At 38.5% G+C, this 14,637-nt stretch overlaps 2 protein-coding genes across 14 annotated transcripts in view; one reads left to right on the forward strand and one right to left on the reverse strand.

Annotated features, from left to right (window-relative positions):
• The window catches only part of Hbegf (heparin binding EGF like growth factor), a 114,302-nt gene that overhangs the window by 89,795 nt on the left and 9,870 nt on the right, over positions 1-14,637 (reverse strand). For all 5 annotated transcript variants that reach the window (XM_059246558.1, XM_059246557.1, XM_059246554.1 and 2 more), the window contains exon 3: positions 12,178-12,340. The gene's annotated coding sequence lies outside the window, so the exon portion shown is untranslated. The remainder of the gene's footprint in view (positions 1-12,177; positions 12,341-14,637) is intronic.
• The window catches only part of Ankhd1 (ankyrin repeat and KH domain containing 1), a 116,785-nt gene that overhangs the window by 28,100 nt on the left and 74,048 nt on the right, over positions 1-14,637 (forward strand). For all 9 annotated transcript variants that reach the window (XM_059246543.1, XM_059246544.1, XM_059246539.1 and 6 more), the window contains exons 6-9: positions 5,260-5,493; positions 7,500-7,594; positions 11,644-11,881; positions 12,129-12,320. In XM_059246543.1, coding sequence (XP_059102526.1) covers positions 5,260-5,493; positions 7,500-7,594; positions 11,644-11,881; positions 12,129-12,320 — 759 coding nt within the window. The remainder of the gene's footprint in view (positions 1-5,259; positions 5,494-7,499; positions 7,595-11,643; positions 11,882-12,128; positions 12,321-14,637) is intronic.

Raw genomic sequence — 14,637 nt, forward strand, 5'->3', positions numbered from 1 at the left:
CATAGGAGTGGCCTAAGACCATTGGAAAACACAGATACTTACATTACGATTCATAACAGTAACAAAATTACAGTTATGAAGTAGCAATGAAAATTATTTTATGGTTGAAGGGTCACCAAAACATGAGGAACTGTATTAAAGGGTCACAGCATTAGGAAGGTTGAGAACCACTGCTCAAGGCAACCTCTTAATTGTAACCCTCCTTAAAATCAGAAAACAAATTACATACTTCAATTTACAATGGCACAGATATATACATTACCATTACAAAAGGGAGAGATGGGACACAGTGAGGAAATACTAGACCAAGATGGAAACCAGCAGGGCAAACTCCAAATTCTGTAGCTCCATGTATAGTATCAAAGGACTTAGATGGTTCTTCCCTTCCAGCTTTGCAACCTGCAACACACTTCTTTTTCCTAGGCTAGTTCCACCCCCTGTATGCAGCTCTCCCTGGCAGACATCCCATAGCTCTGGCACCTGTAATATTTTGGGATCTCTGATGCAATCCAGCTGTCACCTTGACAGCTTTATGAAATGGTCTCTCAGGGCCTCCATGCAGGGCCACCCCTGATACACACCTGGCTTTCGTGGCTCTTCTTAACCATGGGGGAAGATTCCTTTACTCCTGTATCCTTCATACTTCCCACCTCTCCCCCCCAACCCCCACCCCCACTCCCACAGCTGAGGACCAAACCCAGGGCCTTGCACTTGGTAGGCAAGTGCTCTACCACTGAGCTAAATCCCCAACCCTCCTTTGTACTTTTTTTTTTTTTAAGATTTATTTATTTATTATATACACAGAAGAGGTTGCCAGATCTTATTACAGTAGGTTGTGAGCCACCAAGTGGGTGCTGGGAATTGAACTCAAGACCTCTTGAAGAGCAGTCGGAACTCTTAACCTCTGAGCCATCTCTCCAGCTCCCTCCTTCATACTTCTAAAGCACGTGGACAACACTGCTAAGTTCATCTTCCTGCTTGGACTGGATCCTGGTGCCCTTAAATCATATTTATAGCAGCTTTCATTTGTTGTTGCTTTCTAGGAACAGAAAATTCCTTAAGCCTTTTTATAAGTTGGAAGCTTAGCTGAGTGGAGTTTTCCCTTTATTTCTATGTGGATCAGGCCTCACCTTGATCTCCTTACCTATTTCAGCACAAACCTTAACTCCGACATTAGATTTCCTCATGCTCTTTTTCTCTTCAAACTGTATAATTTCTATTTATTTTTGTCCCATTTGCTCGTTTTTATTTTATAGTAACCCTACATAAGAGTGATTATTAGGCTGTTTTCAAAATCTCTGACAAAGAAATTTTCTGTTATTTGTCGATTTAGGCTCAGGCAAATTCTTAGGACAAGAAAGCTGCCACATTCTTTGCCAAAATATCACAAGAGTATCTCTAGCCCAGTTGGTAACATTGTTTCTCTTTGAAACCTCTTGAGCTAGGTCTCCATAGGCCTCATTGCTCTCAGCACTACTGTCTTCCAAGCTCCTACTAGAATGGTCCATTAAGCTCTGCTTACAACATTCAACTGCTTTTCTAGTCTAAGGTTCCCAAACTCTTTTACATTCCTCCCCAAAACCACATGGTCACATCTGTCATATCAATAGCCCACTCTCTGGTACCAACTTCTGTATTAGTTAGGGTTTCTATTGCTGTGATAAAACACTATGACCGAGGCAGTTTATAAAAGAAATTGTTTAATTGAGTCCATGATGACAGAGCAAGGGCATGGCGACAGCAATGTCTGAGAGCTCACATCTTGATCCCCAAGTAGGAGGCAGAAAGAAGACTGGAAATGGTACAAGACTTCAAAGCTCACCTTAGTGACAGATGTCCTCCCACAAGGCCACATTTTCTAATACTTCCCAAATAGTTCCACCAACTGGGGCCCATGTATTTAAACACGACCCTCTGGGAGCCATTCCTCTTCAAACCAGGTTTATGTCTATAATCCCAGAACTTCCTAGCCTGAAGCCAGAGAAGGATTCCTGTGAGTTCTAGACCAGCATGGACTACAGAGTGAGAAACTGTATCATTTAAAAAAAGATTGGGCGGTAGTGGTGCATGCCTTTAATCCAAGCACTTGGGAGGCAGAGGCAGGCAGATCTCTGTGAATTCAAGGCCAGCCTGGTCTACAAATCGAGTTATAGGACAGCTAGGACTGTCTCAAAGAATCAAAAAAAAAATTTTTTTTTCTTTTGAAGGTGTTAAGCTGAGAGGAGTGTATACCCATCTTGTTGGGTTATGTTGTGAATGTGAGTGTAAGATATTTGTCTCAGGTCTGGAGAGATGGTATGCTATTTAAGATCAAATACTGGCCGGGCGGTGGTGGCGCACGCCTTTAATCCCAGCACTCGGGAGGCAGAGCCAGGTGGATCTCTGAGTTCGAGGCCAGCCTGGGCTACCAAGTGAGTTCCAGGAAAAGGCGCAAAGCTACACAGAGAAACCCTGTCTCGAAAAACAAAAACAAAAACAACAACAACAAAAAAAAGATCAAATACTGCTGTTACAGAGGACCCAAGATTATTTCCCAACCCCATGTCAGGTTGCTCTCAACCATCTGTAACTGTAGCTCCAAGAGGATCTAACACCTCTTCCTCTGCCAGCACCTGCATGCATGTGTACATATCCACATTCATATATATATAATAAAAAATAAATTTTTTAAGGAAAGCTATATGTCTGGAGGAAAATATATCCAAAGCAATGAATTGTCTTTTGATTGGATCTGCTAAAAAACATTTAAAAAAAAAAAAATCAATGGATAGAAATAAAATGTTCAATATTCAAAGTTATACAGTATTCAAAAAAAGTACTTTTAAATAATTTAGAATTTTATTTTTATTTTGTTTATTTGGGGTTAGGGGCTTTGAGATGTGTAGCCTTGACTGGCTTGAAACTCACAATTTAGACTAAGCTGGTTTTGAACTCAGATCTCCCTGCCTCTGCTTCCTGAGTGCTGGTATGTAGAAAGAAGCCTGGCTATGTATCAGGCAGTAGGTATGTGCCAATAGAATCTTATTATACTCTATAAATGGCTAATGAAACTACCTCACCCCTGCCCTCCCATTTCCACTCATGATTTCAACTCATTTAATTGGAAAAATAGAAAATTTCAAAAGGAAGTTGATTTATCATCCCATAAGTAAATTCCTAATTAAGCTATTTTTTTAATTAATTGATTAATTTACTTATTTTGCATGCTCTTGTATGCACACATGGAGGCCAGAAGAGACCATCCTCTGTCACTGCCTGCTTCTTTGAGGCAAGGTCTCTCCCTGACCTGGGACTCTTTGTTTTCTTGACTAGGCTAACAGCCCATAACCTGTCTCCACCTCTCTCAGAGCTGGTGTCCTAGGCAGATGCAGGATGTTTGGCTTATGGGGGAGTGGTGATCTAAACTCCAATTTCATGTTTTTGTTTTTTGAGACAAGGTTTCTCTGTGTAGTCCTGGAATTCACTCTGTAGACCAGGCTGGCTTCCAACTCAGAGATCGCATGCCTCTGCCTCTAGAAGAGTGCTGAGATTAAAGGCATGCACCAGCACCACCTGGCCAATTTCATGGTTTTAACCAGTGAGCCATCTCTTCAGCCCCAAATTTATTCATTTTGTTCAGTAGACTGTACCTCCTACTGTATGCCAGAATTATTTAGAGTGATTACTAAAAATATAGTTTCCAGGCTGATAAAATGGCTTAACTGGTAAAAGCACTTGCTATTCAAGCCTGATGACCCAAGTTGATCCCTGAGACCCACATAAAGATGGAGGGAGAAGACCAGCTCCTGAAATTTGACTTATGATTTCTACATGCATGCACACCAACATACATGTGTGCCCGAACTCACTCACACATAATACTCATAACTAAATATAATTTTTTCTTCCTTTTTTCTTTTCTTTTCTTTTTTTTTTTTTAATGGCATTGGTGTTTTGCCTGCATTTATGTCTCTGTGAAGGTGTTGGATTCCCTGGAACTGGAGTTACAGACAGTTGTAAGCTGCCATGTGGGTGCTAGGAATTGAACCTAGGTCCTCTGGAAGAACAGCCAATGCTCTTAACCACTGAGCCATCTCTCCAGCCCCCCCACTAAATATAATTTGTAGGAAAAGTTCCCAGGAGTTTTCTTCTGTACTCCAGAGCAGACCAGTTGGGGAGACAGCTGAAAACCATAGCACTGTACTTGAACTTTATCTGGGGAGGTGTCCAGCATTCTTGTTACCTGGTTTAGCTGCTTTTTGCTTGGTATCAGATATCCTTACTTTTACAGGTACCTGCTCATCATCTGAGGATCAGCATAAATATAGCTATTCCCTTTTTTGGAAAACAAAAATAAAACCCAGACTAGGTGGTTCAAACCTGTGTATTTTGGGCTTAGACAAGGAGGTGGGGAGTTTAAGGCAAGCTTAGGTTGCAAAGCTGGGCCATCTCAAAAATAAAACAAACAAACAAAAAATCAGCTTTATTGAGATGACTCATACACTCATACCGTGGAATTCATGTTTTGAGTGTGCAGTTCTAGAGTTATGCAATCTAATTTTAGATTAGTTTTGTTACTATTGAAAGATCTCTGCAGGACCAAGGTTCTATTCTCAGTGCCTACATTTGGGCTCACAACTATCTGTAATTCCAGCACCGGAGAATCTGATGCCCTCTTCTGACCTCCTCGAGCACTAAGCACACATGTGGTGCACGTACATACATGTACATGTATGCAGGCAAAACAGTCATAAATACATAAATCTAAAAAGATAATAAATAAAGGATCTCTACCCATTTGCATTTTGCTCAGTTTTAAGCAACCATTATTCTGTTTTCTGTGTTTAGATTTGCCTTTTCTACACCTTTTATATTGTCTAGACACTTAAAATATATGGCATTTTGTATTATGCTTTGAAGAAATTCTGTCAGGAAATAAAGATATGCTTTAAATTGATGACAGTAAAAAAAGAACTGAGTTGGGGATGATTTTTTATACTTGTAATTCCAGCTACTCATGGAGTTGAGGCAAGTAAATTGTGAGTTCCAGACTAGTGTGGGTAACTTGTGGAAAGACTACAGGGTGGGCATGGGAGGAGAACATGTTTGTCTAGCGTGTGTGAGACCCTGGGTTGAATCTCTAGTGCTTACAAAAACAAACAAAACATATAACTTGGGATAGTAGTTGTGGTTTATGTCAAGGAATTGGAGAGAGATAACGAGAACAGTAGCATGACATCTATTGTTTCATAATTTTGTACTTTTTTTGTTCTTTGTTAGGGAATACTGCACTAACTTATGCCTGTGCCGGAGGGTTTATTGACATTGTAAAAGTGCTACTCAATGAGGGTGCAAATATAGAAGACCATAATGAAAATGGACACACACCCCTAATGGAAGCAGCCAGTGCAGGTCATGTGGAAGTTGCCAGAGTTCTTCTAGATCACGGTGCAGGCATCAACACTCATTCTAATGAGTTCAAAGAAAGTGCTCTAACACTTGCCTGCTACAAAGGTACTTTTTAATGTCAGAATGTTTATAATTGTTTTCATAACAACTTCAAATTTCCAGTATTAAGTATTGGGTTAATTTGTATATTCCTTCTTTATTTGAGTATTTGAATTAACTTTGTATATATTTTTTCTTATGGTATAAACTTATGTTATAAGACATATTAGAAAGCCCATTTTAACCTGTATTTTCTGTACTATCCCAGTATATATATTATTATTTTAATTCATTTAACTATGATGTCAACCAAACAACTTATAGGTTTAAGGATTTCCCTTTGTTCTATTTGATTTTTCCATTAAGAATTATACACAGATCTATTGATACACAGTTGATGTAGAAAACCTGAAAAATATGGTTGTAGCACAAAGAAAAATTTAAATGGTCTGTAATATTACCATCTAAAGGGGGAAAAGCATGTAAACAGTATTTTAGCATATGTCCAGTGTGTTTTTAAATAAGTTTTTAAAAATATACATACTTTTGAAATAAAATAATTTAACAGTTTTAGAGTCTGTTTATTTTATTTAGTAGTTATCATAAATATGTACTCATCTCAATAAATGTTCTTATAATGTATTTTTTAATGATCACATAATATTTCAGTTAGATTTTCTAGATTGGTATAACTGTATATACCACAAAACACAATACAATTTGTACAGAAGAGAAACCTAAGAGTAAACTGTCTTGTGCTACTATTGCAATTCAATTTTGTCACTAAGATCTAAGAGTGTTATTTTTCTGTTGTATATCCTAGTATATGGTTTCTGTCCTTAATGTTTTATCTGTAGTCCAAAGACAGCTAGAGTCCAGCAGTACATACTTTAAGATGAAGAGGGTAAGAGCAAAGTAGCAACTGCCTTCCAATTTAGTAAGTTCCTTCAAGAAGTCTCTAGAAGCTTCACTTTGAAACTCTCACTGCATTCCACTGGTTCCTCTGCTACAAGGAAGGCTGGAAAATAGTTTTGAAAGTTAGGCATATTGCCCCCTAGGTAAAATTGAAGTCCTGTCTCTCTAGAATAATAAGAATGGATATTGAGTAGGGAACTCAAAATCTCTGCCAAATACATGAAATTGGGTACACCATAATTTCAGTGGATACACCATAGTTTCCTATTGTTGGACACTAATTTTTCCCAGTTTTTTACTATTATTTAAAAACACTGTGATAACATCCTTGTGCAGACATTTTTGCCTAATCTCTGATTATTTCCTTAGGATAAATTCTGGAAGTGGAATTGCTGGGTCAAAGGGTATGGACATTTTTAAGGCTTTTGATACATACTTCCAAATTGCCCTCTAGAAAGGTTGGACCAGTTTACTAGGTGTCTCAGACCCCACTAGGTTGTCTGAGAATCCCTTTACCCACCTTTCACCCCCTCCAGTATTGGGCAGTATCATTCTCTTTATTCTTTGCCATTTTGGTAGCTAAAATAATGGTGTCTCATTTAATACCTCTTCTATCAGCTTAATATCCATTTATGTATCTTTTGAATTACCATTTTATATCCTTCACCTGTTTTACACTGAATGTTGGTATTTTTCTCATTGACTATTAAATTTTTTTTTAATTAAATGTATCAAGAGGATTGGAATTACATTTAAATGGAGTTGGTTTTGTGTGTATTTGCTCATCATCACAGTGAGGTTATGGTGATTTTAAAGCTGTTTTTTCTAGAAAATATGTTCTAATAAACTTTACCTGGCTTTCTGTTTGATTCCAGTGTTTTGATAGTTTCTATCATTTAAATTGGAGAACAAGCATGATTTACTTAAGTAGAAATATATGCTTTAGAAAGTCAGTCTTTAAAACTTAGAGAGTATGTATGACCTTACTGAGAGTGCACCTACTTAATTGTTTTCAGTTGACTTTGTAAAACTGTTATTGATTTTATTAAATTCAAATTAAAACCTCGTAGATTATATATAGACATTTGAAAATAAAACTCTTCAATTTAATACTCATGCATTAGATTGATAGTCAATTCTTTAACCTTATTTTTAAGGCCATTTGGATATGGTTCGATTTCTGCTTGAAGCTGGTGCAGATCAAGAGCATAAAACCGATGAGATGCACACTGCCTTAATGGAGGCTTGCATGGTAATTTAATTGTAATTACTTGAAATTTTGTGGGGAAAAAAAATTCATGTATTTGTCTGAGAATTATTATTATTGTTGTTTCTGGTGTGTGTGTGTGTGTGTGTGTGTGTGTGTGTGTGTGTGTGTGTGTATGTGTGTGTATGCAGGTATAGGCAGGTGCAGACAGCCTTGGGTGTTATTTCTCTGTATACTCCATCCACCTTACTTGTTGAGGCGTGGTTTCTCACTGGCCTGGAACCTCCTAAGTAAAATAGGATGGCTGGCTCTGAGCTTTAGTGATCTGAGTATCTCCACCTCACTATTGTGCACCAACACACCTAGTTTTAGTCTTTTTCTTTTTTTAAACTGTGGGTTCTGGTGACCAAACTATGTCCTCTTGCTTACGTGGTAACCACTTCAACTGAGTCCAGTCTCTAAAAATTGTTAGTTAATGTTTGGCTTGTATTTTTTACTGAATTCTAAGTAAAACAAAACAAAAACAAGTAATGCTTTAATATATGGACTTTTAGAGGATGATAGCAACTAGTAATCTCAATGTAATGTTTTTAGGGTTTGGTTTTGTTTTGTTTTTAAAGACAGAGTTTCTCTGTATAGCATTGCTGTTCTGGAACTCACTTTGTAAACCAGGCTGGCCTTGAACTCACAGAGGTCTGCCTGCCTCTGCCTCCCAAGTCCTGGGTTAAAGGTACCACACGGCCCTTTTTTCATGTTTTATTTTATGTGTATGGGTGTATTTCCTGCATGTATGTCTGTGTACCATGTGTGTGCAGTGCCCATGGAGTTCAGAAAAAGATGTCAGATTCCCTGGAACTGGAGTATGGGTCTTGAGAATCAAACCTGGACCCTTTGGAAGAGCAGCCAGTGCTCTTAACTGCTGAGCTCCAACCCAAAGATATTAATAAAACTCTTATTTTTTGAGATGTTAGATATATTTCCAACATGTTTATCTGTTGTTTTCTGTTTTGTTTTATTTTCTTATTGACTTCACACTAGCCCACATTGGTCTGAAGCTGAAGCTAGCTGCTTGCACCTTACTATGATCCTCCCTGTCTCAGTTTCATGAGTGCTGGGATTATAGGTTGTGAGCTATCATGCCTCACTCTCTACATTTTTATAGTTTCATATTAAAATCCAATGAAAAGAATCAGTGAGTTGGTTCAGTGAGTAAAAACTTGACACACAAGCCGAATGACCTAAAATGGGTCCCCAAAACCCATGATGGAAGGTTCTATTGAGAACTAGATACTTAGTACATTGGCCTATTCGTTTATTGACTGGATAATTTGTGAGGTGTTTTTTTCCCCAGATTTATTTATTTTAAATGTATGAATGTTCTGCTGGCATGTATCTCTGTGCGCTACATTATGCCCAGTGCCCACAAGGATCAGAAGACTGTGTCAGATGGGTGCTGGTAGCTGAACCTCTGTAGAGCATCAAGTTCTCTAAACCACTGAGCCATCTGTCTCTCTAGCTCAGTTTGTGAGATTGTGATGCTTTAATATTTTTAGGGTTTTTTTGTGTGTTTGTTTGCTTGTTTGTTTTTGTCATTGGTCTTGGTGGGTTTTTTTGTTGTTTTCCTTTTTTTTTTTAATTGTTTTGTTTTTGAGACAGGGTTTCACTTATGTAGTCCTGGCTGACCTGGAACTTGATATGTAGTTAGGCTGGCCTCAGACTCACAGAGACCCATTTTCCTCTGCTTCCCAAATGCTAGGATTAATTTTTTTCAGTTCTTAAAATTGATATTTTAATATGAGTCACCTAGCTTTGGTATTTGTGTTAAAAGGGATTAAAATTTGGCCAAGAGTCCCTGAGATAGCTCAGCAGATAATGGTGCTTGTCACAAAGCCTGATACCCTGAATTTGACCCACATGATGAAAACAGAGAACTCTACAAGTTGTCCTCTGTCCTCTGACCTGCACACACATTCTTATTCCCCTTCTCTTTCTTCCCCACCAACCCCTTCTCCCTCTCTTCCCCCTTAATGTAAAATAAATTAAAATGTAATAAAAATTAAAGGAAATTCCATATATTAAAAAAATAATTAAATCTGAAATGTTGAATTTCAGTATTCATCTCATCCATTATGTGGGTCCATGGGTTTGAACTCAGAGTTTTAGTAAGTGTGTGTGTGTGGGGTTTGCCAGAGGAAGCCAGAAGAGGGTGTTGGAGTCCCTGGAACTGGATGTATAGCCAGCCAGTTGTCAGCTGCCATGTGATTGCTGAAAATCAAACCTAGATCCACTGGAAAGAGTATGCATTGCTCTTAATCCAGGAGCCATCCCTCCAGCCACCCAAATTTACTTATTGATCACTTTTGAAATGTAGAATGACATAACATTTGACTTCCTATGCTTGTAACAAGTATTAAAGCTAACGGTTTGAAGTCAAGGACTGAAAGTCTGGAGAGATGGCTCAGAGGTTAAGTGTCTTAGTCACTGTTCTATTACTATAAAGAGATACCATGACCAAGGTAACTCTTATGAAAGGAAACATTTAATTGGAGGCTTGCTTATAGTTTCAGAGGGTTAGTCCGTTATCATCATAGCAGGAGTATGGCGGCATGCATGATACTAAGGCAGTAGCTAAGAACTGCATCCTGATCCATAGGCAGCAAGCAGAGACAGACAGACAGACAGACAGACAGACAGATACACACACACACACACACACACACACACTGGGCCTGATGTGGGCTTTGAAATCTCAGAGCCCACCCCCAGTGACTCACCTCCTCCAACCAGGCCACAACTCCTAATCCTACTCAAACATCCTACCTACTAAGAACTAGACATTCAAATATATGAATTATGGGGGCCAGTCTCATCTAAACAACCAGAGTGATTAGTGCTCATGCAGAGGTCCTAAGTCCCTGCACCCATGTGGTGGCTTGCAACTGCCTATAACTCTAGCTCTAGGGGATCCAGGGCCCTCTAGCCTTTTGGCACATGGTGCCTGTAAACTCATTGGCACACAAATGTACACATAAATATAAATAAATCTTTAAAACAAAAAAATTTGAGGACTGGAGTGGAGCTCAGTGGTTAAAATATGGGCTTAGTGTATATAAACACTAATAAGTAATTTACATGAAAATAAAATATGTTTGATTTAAATATTCTTTGATTTGGTGCAACAGGTTGCTATGATGAGGCAAAGATAGAGCAGTACTAAGCCATAGGGACTTAGCTAAGTATAAAATCCCAATTGGTAATGACTTCACAGTTCATTATGTTTTTTTGTCTTGTTCTTGTTTTGTGTTTTTGGTTTTTCGAGACAGGGTTTCTCTGTGTAGCTTTGCACCTTTCCTGGAACTCACTTGGTAACCCAGGCTGGCCTCGAACTCACAGAGATCTGCCTGGCTCTGCCTCCCGAGTGCTGGGATTAAAGGTGTGCGCCACCACCGCCCGGCTGTGTTTTTGTTTTTGTATTTTGTCAAGCTTTCCTTTCTAAAGAAGATTTAATGCAGTTCCTACATTTCAAAATAGAAACCCTCTAAGTTTGAGAATATGGTTATATTTGACCTGACAGTTGTATGAACAGTAATTCATTTTGAGGTAGTTGACTGGATTTGGTATTTTTTTTTTTAATTTGAAAGAATATAAAAATTCCAAGTTATTTGTAATTGTGACTATTTGTTTTCAAGTTGAATTTGTTTAGAAAATTTTGCACTTTGTGAAAATTAAGGTAATTTAAAACATTTATTTTTATTTTATGTACATTGGTATTTTACCTGCATGTATGTCTGTGTGAGGGTATTGGATCTTGGAGTTACAGACAGTTGTGAGCTGCCATGCGGGTGCTGGGAATTGAACCCAGGTCCTCTGAAAGAACAGTCAGTGCTCTTAACCACTGAGTTACCTCTCCAATCCCTTAAACATTTAAAAAATAGTATTAATGGGCCTTAGCTAAGGTTCAGGTGGCATGATAATAATGTATATGTTATCTAACGTACATCAGCTAATCTTTCTTTAGATCCTTGTTCACCTTCCACTTTAAGAAAACAAAAACTAAACATAAAAAGTTCTGTTTCATCTCTGAACATCTGCAGGATGGACATGTAGAAGTGGCACGTTTGCTTTTGGACAGTGGTGCTCAAGTGAATATGCCTGCAGATTCCTTTGAGTCTCCTTTGACTCTAGCTGCTTGTGGGGGACATGTTGAGTTGGCAGCACTGCTTATTGAAAGAGGCGCGAATCTTGAGGAAGTTAATGACGAAGGATACACACCCTTGATGGAAGCTGCTCGGGAAGGGCATGAAGAGATGGTGGCACTGCTGTTGGCCCAAGGTAAAGCCATTGTACATTATAAAAATTAATGTCCTTGTGTGTTTTGTGTATCAGTTGAAATAGATACTGTTTTTGTACTGATGAGAAAATTAATTTTCTGTAGCCTAGGCAGGCCTTGAACTTTCAATCTTTTTCTCAATACTCTAGAAGGAACAACCTAAGCAGAGATGGTAGATGATTATCATCTTATTTGAATACTGTATTATATTTCTCTTTTAGCTAGTTCTGTCTTTTGTTGTGCTTCCAGGTGCAAATATAAATGCCCAGACAGAAGAAACCCAAGAAACTGCTCTTACCTTGGCTTGCTGTGGAGGCTTTTCTGAAGTTGCAGATTTCCTGATTAAGGCAGGGGCTGATATAGAACTCGGCTGCTCCACACCTCTCATGGAGGCTTCTCAAGAGGGACACCTGGAGTTGGTGAAATATTTGCTGGCTGCTGGTATGCGACTTTAAAAATGCCTTTATCACAGAAAGAAAAATACAAACAATACTTTACTAATCTAAAAACAGCTGAACTAAGAAATAGAGTACAGAGGTGACTATCAGAGTCTATGGATAATGTAAGAGGATGAAGAATCTACAGCAAGAAAGGGAATGTTGGCAAAGAGTGCTGAGGGTCAGTGACTTGCCCCTGCACAGAATGGTACCGATGCTTAAGAGTAATGGAGTGTATTTTTTTTTTTTTAACTTTTATTTATTTAGAGAGAGAATATGAGGATGTAAACACAGGCATGCATGTGCCATAGCACACATGGAAGTGAAAGAAAGAACAGCCTTGAGGACTTGATTGTGTCTTTGCACTCAGGATTTCAGTAATTAAACTCAAGTTGTTAGGCTTGTACCATAAGTACTTTCACTTGCTAAGCTGTCTCTTCACCTCCTAATTCAAAATTTCTAATGTGAACAGACTGTGGGTATTTTTATCATCAAGAAATAACGTATATGTCAGGTGATAGATAATAATTAACATTTGATTATTCTAGTATGTTCTTAAAATAACATTGTAACCCATAAATGTATACAAGTATTGTCTGTCTATTAAAAATAAAATTAGCTTAGTGTTAGAGGGTTTCTTTGTATGCATTAAGCTCTGGATTTATTAGCTTGTTTGTGCATCTATAATCTCAGGTACTAGGGAGGCTAAGGATAGAGGATCACCTGAGCCCAGCAGTGTGATGCCAGCCTGAGCAATCAGTATTCCAAGACCTTGTCTTTAATAGACTTCTTACTGTTGTTAGTATTTGCTTAGTGGTTGTAAGGCCTCTTATAAACTCTCCATTCTTTTCTTTTGGAAGAAAAGTTAATTCTTCCTGCTTAGTCTGTGTTGCATAGTCATGGCTATGGCATGTAATTAAACCTGTTCATTTTTTGACATTTCTAAGTTGCTTCAAAAAGAAAATCACAGGGTTGGGGAGATGATAGCTCTGCTGATAAAGCACTTGCCATGCAAGCATGAGGGTCATACCAAACACCTGTATAAAAGCTGTATGGGCCTGTTGGCCATCATGTAACCCCAGGGATGAGGAAGTGGAGACAGGGAATCCGCAGAGCAAGATGACTAGCTAGGCTATGGCAAGCTTCAGATTCAGAGAAAGACTCTACCTCAATAAATAAGATAGAGAATGATCAAAGAAGACATGTAGTGCCAACCTTTGGCCTTTACAAACATTAGCAAATATGTTTTATACATGTGTGTATACACACATAGACACACATACATGCACTAATGTACACCACAGTCACATACATAGTCCCCAAAAAAGTGGGAAATAATTTTGTTGGCAAAGCACTTGTTTCAAATATTTACACTTCATTCTTTTTTGTTTGTTTGTTTGTTTTTGTTTTTTTGAGACAGGGTTTTTTGTGTAGCTTTGCACCTTTCCTGGATCTCGCTCTGTAGACCAGGCTGGCCTCGAACTTACAAAGATCCGCCTGCCTCTGCCTCCCTGAATGCTCAGATTAAAGGCATGCGCCACCACCTCCCGGCCTACACTTCATTCTTAAATAATATCAAGCAATAAGTATCATACTTTAGAATATATGTTGTCTGTAGGATATGGCAGAAAAAGAATTGATCCAAATAGAGATAAACTTGTCTTTTAGAAGTAATATTGAGTTTCTCATTTTATCCAGGTCTGATTCATTGTTGTAAAGCTGAAGTCTGATATGGTGGCACATGCTTGTAATCTCCACACTAGAGAGGTAGAAACAGGAGGATCCAGCATGGTCTGTAAATTGAGTTCTAGACCAGCCAGGGCTACATAGTGAGATCTTACGTCAAAAAAAAAAAACAAAACAAAAAGAACTTTATATAGGTGGAATCAGGAGTTCAAGACCATCCTTGACCACATAAGAGTATATCTGAGATACATGAGACCATGTAGCCACAAACCAAAAACAAAACAACTTACTGAATACTAGATATTTTACTCAGCTTTTGTATTATCTATTAATTGCCTCTAGTCATTGTGTTATAAAAAATGTTAGCTTGATGTGGTGGTGCATGCCTTTAATCTGAACACTCAGGAGGCTGAGGTAGGTGGATCTCTGATTTCAGAGCCAACCTGGTCAACACAGCAAGTTACAGACTCTATAAAAAAGTGAGATCCTGGGCTGGAGAGATGGCTCAGAGGTTAAGAGCACTGGTTGCTCTTCCAGAGGTCCTGAGTTCAATTCCCAGCAACCACATGGTGGCTCACAACCATCTGTAATGAGATCTGGTGCCCTCTTCTGGTACACAGGCATACATGCAGGCA

The sequence above is a fragment of the Peromyscus eremicus genome, chromosome 19 (assembly GCF_949786415.1).
Source record: "Peromyscus eremicus chromosome 19, PerEre_H2_v1, whole genome shotgun sequence".
Lineage (NCBI taxonomy): Eukaryota > Metazoa > Chordata > Mammalia > Rodentia > Cricetidae > Peromyscus > Peromyscus eremicus.